Below are 14,710 nucleotides of genomic sequence, written 5' to 3'. Positions count from 1 at the left end.
CTTCATTGTGTTGTCCTTTTCAGTTCATGCATCAGTTTGGTAAGAGAGAGACAGAGAGACTGAGGTTAAGCAAGCAAATGTATAGGTTTTCTGTCCAACCCCTAGAGCCAACAGGACGTCGTGGTACTTAAAGGCTTCTGATACAAGCCAATTCCAAACAGCCATACTTCAGACCAATGGGAGGATAGAACATCTTCACACCTGCCACCCCCCAAAACCATTTGTTGAGCTAAAGTTTGCCAGTTTGGCAGCCGGACTTTCCTAAGGGGGTTGACTGACAGACTTCAGAGAAACATTAGCCAAACTGGTTTGAGGCACTTCCCCCAATTCTGTCGTAAAATTCAAAGAGACTCATTCCCAAAAGGCAGGGGTAAACATGAATGCTTCTCACTAAAGTAACACTAATATTACATTTCTTTGCCTAAGTTACAAATGAAGACATACAAAATATTTATCAACTTGTATGCAAAATTTCACATCACAACACCCAGGAAACAAAAAAATGTACAAAATAAACGCACCGACTCCAGGGACGTTTGAATTGAACCGCCAGGAGCTGTGGGAGACCCTCCACATTTATAGGGCAGTGGGCAGTTCCTGGCAGTGACTGGTAGGAGGCCCCACCGAACCATCTATGTGTATTTTAAAAGAAAAGACAACAAATTGTCCAGGTATATAATTCCACTCAATCCCCACCTCTCGGGGGGACATAACAACCAGTGCTGTTATGGCGCGTCGACATAATCGTTTATTTAAATACGCAGTATACATCAGCGAGTCACGTTTTTAACACCTTTCAAGAAATCAACATGGCAGCGCCATATTCATCTGCAGGTCCTTTGTGTAAAACACCGCAGACCTTCTAAAATTTGAGAGTATTTTAAGCAAACTGTGTTCTGTACACTCTGTAAATGTGAAACAGAGTATCATGGCGGCGCAACACAAGACAGAAGCATTCTGGAGTTTTCCGTGAAGACGCTGCCAAGACAGCGCTGTACATTCTAATTACTTGTATTAGTCCCCTTGGGATTAATAAAGTATTTATCTATCTATCTAGTTCTGAGGGGTAAATCGTTCCATTCTACACTCATTTAAATTTTCCTGAGTGCTGAACTTCATAAAGGATGCATCACATCAGCAAAAATGCAGTGGTAGGCTAGCACCGAATAAAGAGAATTTTTTTTTTATTTCGGAAGAAGCTCATAATTAGCAAAAAAAAAGATATGATCTAAACGTAATGTACGTAATAAGCAGGATAACATAGTATCAGCTAGTGATTATCGTGAGGTTTAGGGTACGTTACTTTACTCTCACTTTATATTATTTAGTTAGCTGGAGGACTACCGTGACACAGACATGCGCAGAAACTGTACAATACGCCACTAAAATACTCTCTCTTTCTTGTTAAGGAAAAGGCAAAGCAGTGTGCTTGAGTTTTGGCACACCACAAATGACTGCTGAGCTCTCCGATGGCATCCTTCAGATAATTATAATGGACATGAGAACCCTACACAACTGTGGAGGGTGAGGGTTTCCGTCATGATAAACATTTTCGTGCCTGCTTTTTTTTTTTGTATTCGTTAGATTTTTAACGGAGTAGTCCAAAATTCTTATTTTGACCGACAAGTTGTTTATTAGATCAGCTGACTAATCGAAAAAAATAATCACTGGACTACTCAATAAAAATAAAGGTCAAACATCGCCACTGTATCTGATCGTGTTCAGCTCCGACAGGAGAGCGCCCCCCACATGGGGAGAAGAGGACGTGGCCAATGAACAGGTACCCCCTAAGACACATGTAGCTCTGATCTCTCTCTCAAAAACATCAAACATTATTTCTTAACAATCCATCCATCCATCCATTATCAAACCCGCTATATCCTAGTATTGCTAGCTAAGAGGAGGCGAGGTGCGCTCCAACACGTGGCGAGAGGTAAGAGCGACTGGAACGGAGGCTGGTGTGCGAGTGAGGAGGGCCCTGCAAACTCTGATACTTAGCGCAATGAGAGAAGTCGCAAAGTCAACTGGAATGTTCATGCAAATTATAGAAAAAATTTTTTAAGTAGTTGAAAAGCTGAATGACAGACAGACAACCGTTGGATTTATATCTATCTTCTCATATAATAATTTACCGTGGCTGTTTGTTTGTCTGTCCAAGGTTTTAAATCACCTGTAGCTCGCAAACCGTTTGACCTGTTGACCTGAAACTTGGTACACATATACTACGTGACGTCTACTGTCCGCTTTTGGGGTGATGATTGACCTCCAAGGTTATTCCTCTTTTAATTTTTATTTTATTTTATTGTAGAATCAGCTCTCGGCAGCAGGGTGGCACATGCGTATGGGTGCCGTTCTCATCCCTACCACCTTCACTGTCACTTTATATCTTAAGTCATTCTTGAAGCAGATTGAAGACTTAAGTGCCAGCTTAAGTGAAAAATTAAGGAAAACATACTAAGTAATTGCAACACAAACACTGACTTAATCAGTTTTAACGTGAAAAGGTGCAGAAGAAAGAAGAGAAGAAGCGGGCCGCTTGGGAGGAGACAAGAAGAGCTGCTCAGGAAGGAGCAGGCGCATCAACCTCTGAGCAAACAAATGGTAAACGTACAGAGAAAGAATGAGGATGAAAACTAGAAATGCTCAAGTCAAGTGGATTCACTGCACGTTATCGTTATAGCAGTGCACTGTTACTGGTATCTACATATATAGTTGACTAAGTCGCCCGACCATGGAATACGCACGACAGAGCGCCACCCGCCAACTCTAACCCTCCTCCCGCATCCACCCTCGCTCTCGAGGCAAGCGCACTGCCTGCTCATATGCCCGCCCACAACACCTCACCAAACACATGTTTACACGCTGCATACAGCGATTCCCATCCGCGACAAACATGCTTCTTCTTAGATGGTTCTGCAGGAACAGGGAAAACCTTTGTCTACAAAAACCTGATTCATACCATCAGAGCTAGGAAGCTAGAACCATCGTCCTGCTTCCACCTCAAAACCGGTCCCGCCCACACGCAGCCAACATGGCATTTCTCGATTCCTATTTGTCCTCTTCCAAACCCCACCCCATGCTGCCAGTGGCTCCTCTTAAAGAGCGGTCTCGCCCACGCACACCTGACACAGCATTTCTCGCCAAGCTTCTCATGTACACTTACAAAATAAAGCAAACTCTACATGCAGTGAAAATGTACTTCTCCAGCTAGATTCCATGCTCAGAACCATCAAAACCTTCATTAAATCATACAAACACATGCGTGAAATCTCTCAGTCCAATCCAACAGCATCTGTACGAATAGTTCTCGAGGAAAACCCTAGGCAGGATTTATGACGATACAATGCCCCGACATGTCACACCAATGTTGTAGCGATTTTCGTCGGAGAAGATGGCGAACTGCCTGCCAAAAGGGACATTTGTATCTATCCCATAGGCAACTTCTGTAAACAGATTTCCACGCTCAATATGAATTGCGATCCTATGGTTTACCCACTTTTATTCCTTTACGAAGACATTGGCTGGCACAAAGATTTACAACATGTTCCAGATAAAAGAACCGCCAAGTGAATAAGGCTTACTCAATGCCAATTTTACGCGTACAGATTAGCAATGAGGAATACATTTAGTATTTTGCACTCTAGCGGCGAACAATTCCAACAGTACGTCGTAGATGTGTATGTTAAAACAAATCTATATATATATATACACACTAGCTGTATAAGCCTGTGCTGTATTGAAAACATCGGAAAAAAAACTAAAATGCAGAGTCGCCGGTTTCCTTTTGCGGACCTGCTTGCCCTCTTTGTCTATCCGCGGCTAAGTGAGTTTTCCTCTCGTTTGTCTGTCCTTGGTGGTTTCACTTTGATGACAGAGTCACGTTCTTTCAGCCTCATGCTGTAGCCTCGCACTTCTGGGCCGGATAGACAGACACACACTTCCATGCGTAGGCGTTTATATATACGAGGTAAGATATAGATAAAGCTGAACCCCAAGTAGGGCACCCCTGTCTGAAAAAGGACAACACTAAGGGCTGGCGAGTGTATGTCAAAGCTTCTGAAGTAGTTACATTAATGGAAAAAATTAATAAAGCCTTATTAGTTGTTAGTATCCTGCAGTCATAGGACTGTGCCCCTAGCATTCTGCGTGGCACCGCCAGGACAGGGTTTATAGCTCTCACATACACACATGAAAATGCACTACAATAGTGTAATATTTAGATCAAACTAGTCAGAAAGATTGGATGATATTTAAGTTTAGAACAACTAACCAGAGTGTGTGTGCTCGTAAGTAGATATGAATTAAGGACATGAAGCTTTGTTGTCATCTTGTTATCATATTTAGCTAACAGTAGCTTCACTGACAAATAACAAGACTATTGAAAATCATTAGTTGTCCGATTTCGGCCTCTTTCACGATCACCCACCAAGGCACTTGACAAAGGAAACGATTCAGAGGCACTGCCAGAGACGTCACAAGACAAGAAAAAAGAGAGAGAGACAGCCCTCTGACATCTTTGTCAGACTGACTACCTGCAAGAGTGTCTCAACTGGCCCAAGAGAAAAACGGTGGTGGGGTGTCCTGACTGGACCAACAACATGAAAACTGCAAGGGCTAAAATTGCCAAACAGACTATCTGCTGTGAAGCTTCTCATAAGGCCTTTCATTTGAATCGTTCAGGTCTTGCGTTTCCTTCTGCGTTAACTTCGTGTGTTTGATGTGTCTGGTTTCCAAAGTGCCAATTTGAAACAATTTGACTGAATATTTTTTTCTTTTTTTTTTTTGTAGATCAAGTATGGCGGAGATGTCCCACGGTCCTACTATGTACGAGATTCCATCAAGCCACAGTATGAACAAACTCTGACAATCAACCGAGGCTCGTCACAGAAGCTCGAATACGAGATCCTTTTCCCGGGTTGTGTGTTGAGGTCAGGAATTTTATGTGAGAAGTGATACTTCTTCAAAAAAAAAAAAAAATCCACTTGGATTAGGCCATAAGAACCCTATGGAGACTGACCTTTTTAACTAATGGGAAGTGAAATGGACTGCTGAGCTTTGCTTCTGGTCCGTAAGCCTTTCTTTGGAGAAACTAGCTGATAGCTACTGCAAATAATAATAATAATTTTTATTTATATAGCGTGTCTCCTGCGGTGGGTTGGCACCCTGCCCGGGATTGAATTCCTGCCTTGTGCCCTGTGTTGGCTGGGATTGGCTCCAGCAGACCCCCGTGACCCTATGTTCGGACTCAGCGGGTTGGAAAATGGATGGATGGATGGATAGCGTGTCTCTGTTTTCAGTAGTTTTAATTTTATACGCTTATAGCTGTGCTAGCTGTCCAAGGTGGGTTGAAAACCAAGTAGACCTCAGCTTGAACGTTTGCACAGCACCATGTACTTTGCAAAGCATGTAGTAATAAAATGCATTGCACTTGTTATTCCAACAGATGGCACATCCTAAACATTTGTAGTTATAAAATGCATTACCACAAATGTTTATGAGACGCCATCTGTTGGAATGTGAAATGCAATGCAGAGGTCCCTGTTACATGCTATTTGGTATAGGATTTATAAAAGCAGTGTTAATGTTTTTGCTACGTCATCTGTTGGAATGACAAATGCAATGTATTTTATTCCTAAAAATGTTTGTTATGCACCATGTTCTGTAATGTCAGAGACAAAGCAAACGGGCCGCTCAAAGGGTGTCAGGGAGCTCCTCCGTTGTATTTAAAGTGATGTTATTTAGAAGAGTCTGAGGGGCACGGGATAAAGACAGTTTGGTCCTTAGTAATTATAGACAGAAAATCAGTTACTTGAGTATTTCATTACAACTGTCTATTTTAAATACAAATGAATAATAAAACATAGCAAAAAGTAAAAGTAGAAGTAAAAAAGTAAAATGTAATAAAACATAATAAAAAGTAAACAAAAAATGAAATTACATTAACTCCTCGTCAAAAACAATATTATGTATGACTTTATCCTTTAACATATTCTATAAATGGTGCATTTTTGCATTTCTGTTTACATATTGTTTGGGACATTTTTCTCTTTTTCATTATTTGCTGCACTTTTTTTGTTCATTTTCTTTTCTTCAACGTTCATTATCAGCTCTTGCTGCTCCTTTTCCATCGCAATCTAAAATCTGACATTCTTAAATATACGATTTGGTTTTATGCCTTAGCCATTGTAACCAACTGTTGAAGGGCGAGTTAGCAGCGCCGACAGAGTCATGGGGTGGTACAAAGAAAGTAATGATTGGGCGAGCGGTGCAGAGGGGAGTGGTAAAGGCTGAATAATGCAGACACGACAGAAAATATTTTTAACACAATATTGTTTAGGGTGCACCATCTGTTGGAATGACAAATGCATTGCATTTTATCACTACATGTTTTGCAAAGTACATTTCAATAGGTGATGCAGTGCAAACGTTAACACTGAGGTCTCTTAGATGGTAGCACATAGGATCCTTTAAACCTATAAAATGAAAACCACTAAAAACAAAGACACAATTGCAACAACTATCAACTAATCTAACCTAATCATAACAATAGTGAAAGACAGAAGCAATGACATCTATTGCCACCACATGGAATTCAAGTGTCATGACGAGTAACATAATTGCGTGACCAGTATGTAAGCTGGCAGCACTACAAGTTTCACATCCAAGTTTATGGATATTTTCTTAACAAGTGACTTTCTGTTGGCTAGCAGTTTGGTTAGACATAAAATCTGTAGGTTGCTGGTACTTTTGCTTTTGTGTTTTGACCAAGATTGTTGACTCTGTCAGATTTTTTGGTCTGTCCTGTTTAAACCAAGGTAATTATAGTTTTGACTTCTACTAGTTTTAATTTCTATATTTTTTCTGACGTTACTTGGAAATTCAGTTTAGTTTTAGTTTTCCTTCATCGTATATTTTTAGTTTTAATTTAGTTTTTATTTCACAAAGACATTTCTATTTTATTTTTATATATTTAGCTTTAGTAATTATGGTCTGGTTAAAGAGCTACTATGGAGTTTAGTTTTGTGTCACAGTCAGAATTGTACACTTAGAAGGTTAGGATATAAGTTTAAAAGCTAACTACATCACATTGTTTACTATATACTGTATATGAGCAATTTTACATAATAATTTAAAGAAATATTTTCTTTGTCATTTGTGCTGAAAAAATATGCACTGATTATTGCCACTTTTTAATCTTTTTTTGCCCAGAATGGGGCAATTTGAAATGATATTTAGGTGAATGTTAAGGTTCGAGTTTTTTTTTTACTCTAAATGTCTACAGCACACAACATATCTCGCTCTAAGACAATGTGCTTATAATGAATGCGTTCAATATTGCATTCAAAAATCTCCCATACTTTGTTGTTCTCCTGTGCGAAGTGGAAGGTGAATTATTGTCAACATAACGCAGGCACCTGAGAAATAAACTGAAATGTTACTCACTTGTGATTCTTCTGTCCATATGGTAAAGGTTTTGTTGACCAGCACATTCCGACTTCAGGAGTTTGAATTACATCTTGATATACAAGAAGCACAAAAAAGAGGAGGCACAGTAAATCGTTTTTTACTTCACACGCTTCACACGCCCGTAGTCCGTTCGCTGTGTCACTGCAAATGTTATGTGAACACCCGCCCTCCGTCACCAGTCACCATTCAATGGATGAATAGATGCGGGCAGCTCGTGGTGGATGAGTTTCTGTTTTAGAGTTTTAGGGTTCAAGACTAACAGCGAGAATATTCATTCAAAAATGAAAAATATTTTTAAAATGTTATTATTTTATTTCAGTTAGTCTTTCCAGCTACTTTAATAGTTTCGTTTAGTTTTAGTTTTTCATTTCAATTTTGTTAATTATTTTATTTCAGTTTATGAAAATGTTTTTTAATAATAGTTTCAGTTTTGATTTTAGTTTTCATCAACTATAATAACCCTGCTTTAGACCTTTTATCAGCTACAGTCACAGTACTCTTTTGTCTCTCACTCCTTTCCTTAGGTTCCATATCTCAGGACACTGTGTCTTTTCTTAATTTGTTTTGACTTATACACTCAAACACAAACTGCAAAGTAGTAATTTTGTTGAAGAGAGCCAAACCCTGAAGATTTTTTAAAGCAGGCTACTTTTAAAAATTGACCATGTCCTTTGAACTTCCCGATTACATCTGGCTCCTTGTGCTCCTTTGCATTCCTTCCGAATGTGTGCCAGCTCTCTCAGATCGCGAGCTCTCCTTGACCGCTCTGCTTTGTTTTCAGGTGGCAGTTTTGCAGTGAAGGGGCAGACATTGGCTTTGGCATTTTTATGAAGACAAAAAGTGATGAGCGGCAGAGGGTGGGTGACATGGTTGAGGTGGTCCCAAATCAGCGTTATAATGCCCACCTTGTACCCGAAGACGATTCCTTCACCTGTCAGGAACCTGGCGTCTGTAAGTATGCTACCCTAAGCAAAAATAAAGAGCAAGGGAACTGGCACTTGGATAACATGCCTATGATGAACGTTGATGAATGTTATTTATATCAGGTTTTCCAAATTTGGAATTACCATTTGTATTATTTTCTATTAATATTTTTGCCCCCATGCCATTTTGTTTGTTTTTTTTTTCCCATGGCTGCAGATTGCCATGCTGATTCCCATCATGTGATGATCAGTGGTGCCACAGATGACATCACTTCAACCGTTTTAAAAATCTAGGATGACCCCATTCTTGCTTTCAGACTGTCGACCTAAACAGAGTGTCCCAAATCCTCAGTATACCCCTCATATGCATATACAGTCACTGACCTGTCACAAAGATGCAGATGCAACCTGCAACTAAATTTATGGTCACTTATGGTTGGCTGCTATTACAGCTAAATTCTTCCCACTTTCGCTTATATACAGTCATATGAAAAAGTTTGGGAACCCCTCTCAGCCTGCATAATAATTGACTTTCCTTTCGACAATATAGATATCAGTGGTATGTCTTTCATTTCCTAGGAACATCTGAGTACTGCGGTGTTTTCTGAACAAAGATTTTTAGTGGCGCAGTATTTAGTTGTATGAAATTAAATCAAATGTGAAGAACTGGCTGTGCACAAATGTGAGTCCCCTTGTAATTTTGCTGATTTGAATGCCTGTCACTGCTCAGTGCTGATTACGTGGTTGGATTAGCTCGTTAAGCCTTGAACTTCACAGACAGGAGTGTCCAATCATGAGTGGTAAAAGGCGTTTAAGGTGGCCAATTGCAAGTTGTGCTTCCTTCACTTTGACTCTCCTCTGAAGAGTGACAGACAGCATGGGATCCTCAAAGGAACTCTCAAAAGATCTTAAAACAAAGATTGTTCAGTCTTGTGGTTTAGGGGAAGGCTACAAAAAGCGATCTCAGAGGTTTAAACTGTCAGTTTCAACTGTAAGGAATAGAATCAGGAAATGGAAGGCCACAGGCACAGTTGATGTTAAACCAACCCAGCGGGTCTGGCAGGTCAAGAAAAATACAGGAGTGGCATATGAGCAGGATAGTGAGAATGGTGACAGACAACCAACAGATCACCTCCAGAGACCTGCGTGAACATCTCGCTGCAGATGGTGTATCTGGACATCGTTCTACAATTCAGAACATCTGTATGGCAGGGTGATAAGAAGCCCTTTTTGCACTCACGCCACAAACAGAGTCGCTTGTTGTATCAAATGCTCATTTAGACAAGTCAGATTCATTTGGGAACAAAGTGCTGTGGACTGATGAGACAGAAGTGGAGTTATGTGGTTAGAACAAAAAGCGCTTTGCATGGCAGAAGAAGAACACCGCAGTCCAAGACAAACACCTGCTACCTCCTGTCAAACTTGGTGGAGGTTCCATCATGCTGTGGGGCTGTGTGGCTAGTTCAGGGACTGGGGCCCTTGTTAAAGTCGAGGGTCAGATGAATTTAACTCAATATCAACAAATTCTTCAAGATAATGTTCAAGCATCAGTCACAAAGTTGAAATTACTTAAGCAGGGGTTGGATATTCCAACAAGACAATGACCCAAAACACAGTTCGAAATCTACAAAGGCATTCATGCAGAGGGAGAAGTACAATGTTCTGGAATTTCCCCTGACTTGAATATCATCGAAAATCTGTGGGGTGATTTGAAGCAGGCTGTCAATGCTCAGCACCCATCAAATGTAACGGAACTGGAGAGATTTTGTATGGAAGAATAGTCACAAATACCTCCATTCGGAATCCAGACACTCATCAAAGGCTATTGGAGGCGTCTAGAGGCTGTCAGATTTGCAAAAGGAGGCTCGACTAAGTATTGATGTCATATCTCTGTTGGGTGCCCACATTTACGCACCTGTCTAATTTTGTTATGATGCATATTGCATATTTTCTGTTAATCCAATAAACTTAATGTCACTGCTGAAATCCTACTGTTTCCATAAAGCATGTCAGATATTAAAAGGAAGTTGCTACTTTGAAAGCTCAGCCAATGAGAAACAATAATTTGAAGAATTAAGAGGGGTTCCCAAACTTTTTCATATGACTGTATATGACCCCAGGAGATAAGACAGAGCACCAAAGTCAGCTGGAAAGAAGGTTTCCCCTTTTACCTTTGCATTATAGAGTGACATTTCCTAACTTAAGGTGGCACGTTGGCGCAGTGGTAGCGCTGCTGCCTCGCAGTAAGGAGACCTGTCTCCTCCTTGCGTGGAGTTTGCTTGTTCTCCCCATGTCTGCATGGGTTTCCTCTCTCAGTCCAAAGACATGCAGGCTAAATGGACTGGCGATCCTAAATTGTCCCTATTGTGTGCTTGGTGTGTGTGTGTGTGTGTGAGCCCTGAGGTGGCTCTCTGCCTTGCGGCCTGTGTTGGCTGGGATTGGCTCCAGCAGACCCCCATGACCTTGTGTTAGGATATAGTGGGTGGGCGAATGACTGACTGACTGATGAGGAATAATTAAGGGCCCGGAGTCTTTAGCTGTGCATCAATTAAAATGAAGGCAAAGAGTTAATTAGCAGCAAAATCAGGTCACTAATTAAGAAAAGGGTTAGAATGAAAACCAGAGCCACAGTAGCTCTCCAGGACTGGAGTTGGAGACCCCTGCTCTAGAGTCTCATTCTGGCTTTGCTTCTCTTGTTCAGATGTGCTCCGGTTTGACAATACCTACAGTCTGTTCCACGCTAAGAAGGTCAGCTTCAATGTGGAGGTGCTGCTACCTGACCGAGGGGCTGAGACGCAGGCGCAGGAGACGGGGGCAGCGGCCAACTGCCAGTAAGGACCAGACTACTCTGAACCATTGAGCTGCTACAGGACTGCTGATTTTCTGTGGTTACTAGTGTGGGTGTACAGATGATTGGTAAATGAGGAGGGTTGGGATTACATTCCCCTTTTTGAAGCCACAGAACCTGTTCTGAAAAGATGATCATAATGTGTTTGATCGGGTCTTGCTTGCTATAAACGATACTGTCATAAAATCTAGGCCAGAATGAATGAGCTTTGAGCTGGGAAAAAAATGAGATATAGGTAACAGAGGGATGGGAATAGAAAAGAGCCTCAGGGATTTCATTTTCCAGTTTGGAAAATTAAGAGTATTTTTGGTAATCCGCAATTACACCCCCAGTTTTTCTAGTCAATCCAAATAGAAGACGCAGACATTAGGATGATAATGCTGATGGAAACTCTTAGTCTCATAATAGTAAAGTGTTATGGCAGTCAAGAAAATAAATCACAGACTAGAAACCTGAATCTACCTGTGCAGACCCCCATTAGAAGAGAATGAAACCCATCGTCTTGTCACAACTATAGAGTTCAAAGAAACAATACATTCTGCATTCAGGTCCTGGCCTGGGCTCTGTCTGTGTGGAGTTTGCACCTTCTCTCCATATTTGTATGAGCTTTCATCCCCCACATGAAGATGTTAATGGCCTGGCATGACTGTCCGCCTCATCCACAACTGATTCCTGCCTTATACCCAGTGCTGCTTCAGTCTCTCGTAACCGTAATTTAAATTAATGAAGGAAGGGATAATTCAAACAATATCCACTAAGTATCATTTACAGCGGAGTGGCATGGTGCTGGAAGAAGACGCTTCCCATGTGGTATCTCCATGTTCTCCCCATGTCCATGTGGGTTGTCTTCTGGGTGCTCTGCTATTCTTCCACAGTCCAAAGACGTGCAGGTTAGAACATCAGAACACTCTAGACGAGAACAGGCCATTCAGCCCAACAAAGCTCGCCAGTCCTATCCACTTATTTCTTAAAGTTGAGTTTTGAAAGTCCCTAACGTCTTACTGTCTACCACACTACTTGGTTGCTTATTCCAAGTGTCTATCGTTCTTTGTGTAAAGAAAAACTTCCTAATGTTTGTGTGAAATTTACCCTTAACAAGTTTCCAACTGTGTCCCCGTGTTCTTAATGAACTCATTTTAAAATACAAGTCTCGATCCACTGGACTAATTCCCTTCATAATTTTAAACACTTCAATCAGGTCACCTCTTGATCTTCTTTTGCTTAAAGGTTAAGGTTAGAGAGAGAGAGAGAGAGAGAGAGACCGCCAATGGTAAATTAGCCCCCTAATATGTGTGTGTCAGATTACCTTGTGATGGGATGGTGCCATGTCTAGGGATCGCTCCTACCTTGTGCCCCAATGCTTGCTGGGATAGGCTCCAGCTGTGTAAGTCTGTACAGAAGATGTATGGATGGATCGTTTACAGGCTTGGGAAACTTCCAGTAGCAGGCCTCACCCGGTGAAGTAAGAATATTGTGCCCCTAATAACCTGCTAGCCTAAAAGAAATGGCAGCAGTCTCTCTCCTTTAGATGTATCTCAGCACCAAATCACTTCCTGTGATGAGAAGACCCCAAGAGTTGGGCCATTCAACAAAGACTCAAGTTCGGTTATATCACTCTGGGGTGATCCACGTAGAGGATTCGTATAGGAATGCTTCTTACGTTGCACATTCTCCTCCTGCGTGTACGAGGCTCTTCTGATTTCTTTCCACGTCTTAAAAGATCTCCAAATTGGATTAAGTGGCCGCAATAAATTGGTTTACATTGAGCGAGTGAGTAACCAAATAGGTGACTAAGCCCTGCACGGACTGACTGGGGATTTTATGTCTGGCTTTGGAAAGGCACCCGGGAAAATGAATGGCCTCACAGACCTGGGTTCATCTCCTAGTCCGTGTGGAGTTTATATATAACAATGGAACAACAATACAAGCTATTCTTTTGTATAGCACTCTTTACTGAGTGCAGGCGCAGACCGCCGTGAACACTTCTCAGTGAAAATACAAAGTGTAGATTATACTAATGATTAATACAGAACTGATACACATATAAATACAGATTACATATGTAATGGTTTTCTCCCACTTTTGAGTAGACTGGCACCTTACCCAGAATTGGGTCCAGCCACTTAAAGCTGCGTCATGGAACAGATATGCTAAGAAACTGACGGGTGTCTCTTACCAGCTTGTCCATTGAACCATCACGGTGTACGTCCACATCACGGTGTTCTTATAAACGAAGGGTTCCTGTAATGATCACTGTAGCCTGTTCTTGTACATGCCAGCTAGTGTGAATTGTAGGCTTTGCGACATGACGTCTGGTGACAATATATGTCACATTTGATGACTTTGGGTAGCCATCTAAGCAGGACATCTTGCTCTTTAATGGAGTGTCTCTAATTGTGCATTGTGGGATTACTGTAGGTTACCATTCCAGGGCATTATTTTCCTACTGTAAAATGTATTTGATACTACATTGTCCTAGAGCTTAATCAATGATATTTGCGATTCTTGATTTACCTGGTATAATAAAAACATCAGGAATTTTTCTGAACGGCTTTGTCCTGGCTGCTTTTGTTCACCTTTAGAAATGAAGCGCTTGCTGTGTGCCCGGTCTTCACTCCTTTGCCAGCCACCACCTGGCATTACAAAAGAAAGACAAATGGGATTTTACACCAAAGGTTGACTTTTACTGTATATACCGCCTGTGATAAGAGTGACACAGGTACATCAAAAAGGTTTGGAGCAGCCACCCATATATTATGCCCTGGCTGCAAAAGGTGAATTGTTATGAGTTGAGTTCAGGTTGGTCCTGGGTATGACGTTAATATGCACCCAGCCCTCCAGCCTGCAGTTGGTGGCGGAACTGGCACTCCAGGCACCATAAAAAACCTCACATTGGTTCCATTCCATCTGTACTAATGTGGTGCCGAGGTGTTACCTGTCGCATGGCTGCACTCGGGTCCTATTCTGGGATCCTGAGTTGGTTTGTCATGTGGTGGGTGCGGCAATGCGCTCTATCAGCCCGAGCTCCACACCTCTTTCCTCCTTAACTCAGGTTGAAGGCCAAAACAGAACTGACTCAGGTTGGATAAAATGGTGACTTTAAAGGCTGTGACAGGAAGTGACGTCCTCTGGACCGGAATCGGAGGTGATGTCACCGGGACCGGAGGAGACGCCATCAATAGCGACGTTCCAGGGAGCGAGCGCCCCCTGCTGGATACTCGCCCAATGCCTCTACAGAGCAAGACCAATCATTAAAGGCCCTTCCCATCCCGGCCACTCACTGTTCACGCTAATGCTGCTCGGCAGGCGGTACAAGAGCATTACGAGTAGAATCAAAAGATGTGCAGAATTTTAAATTTTAAAAACTCATAGAACTGTTGTCATTTTTTCTTTTAATGTATTTGTTGTAGGACGTGTGCTTTTTATATTATTTGTGTGCTGTACTTGCACTGTTTACAGGTGTAGCTTTTAC

The 14,710-nt window shown here is 41.6% G+C and overlaps 1 protein-coding gene across 1 annotated transcript in view; it reads left to right on the top strand.

The window, feature by feature from the left end:
- sec14l8 (SEC14-like lipid binding 8) overlaps positions 1–12,200 on the top strand; it is a 54,761-nt gene extending 42,561 nt beyond the window's left edge. Inside the window, exons 10-12 of the mRNA XM_039772273.1 lie at positions 4,789–4,928; positions 8,249–8,418; positions 11,092–12,200. Coding sequence (XP_039628207.1) covers positions 4,789–4,928; positions 8,249–8,418; positions 11,092–11,225 — 444 coding nt within the window. The 3' untranslated portion in view covers positions 11,226–12,200. The remainder of the gene's footprint in view (positions 1–4,788; positions 4,929–8,248; positions 8,419–11,091) is intronic.
- The last annotated feature ends 2,510 nt before the right edge of the window (positions 12,201–14,710 follow it).

This window comes from Polypterus senegalus, chromosome 12 (assembly GCF_016835505.1).
Source record: "Polypterus senegalus isolate Bchr_013 chromosome 12, ASM1683550v1, whole genome shotgun sequence".
NCBI lineage: Eukaryota > Metazoa > Chordata > Cladistia > Polypteriformes > Polypteridae > Polypterus > Polypterus senegalus.
The sequence above is the reverse complement of the archived record's forward strand: the minus strand, read 5'-3'. Positions and strand labels throughout refer to the sequence as shown.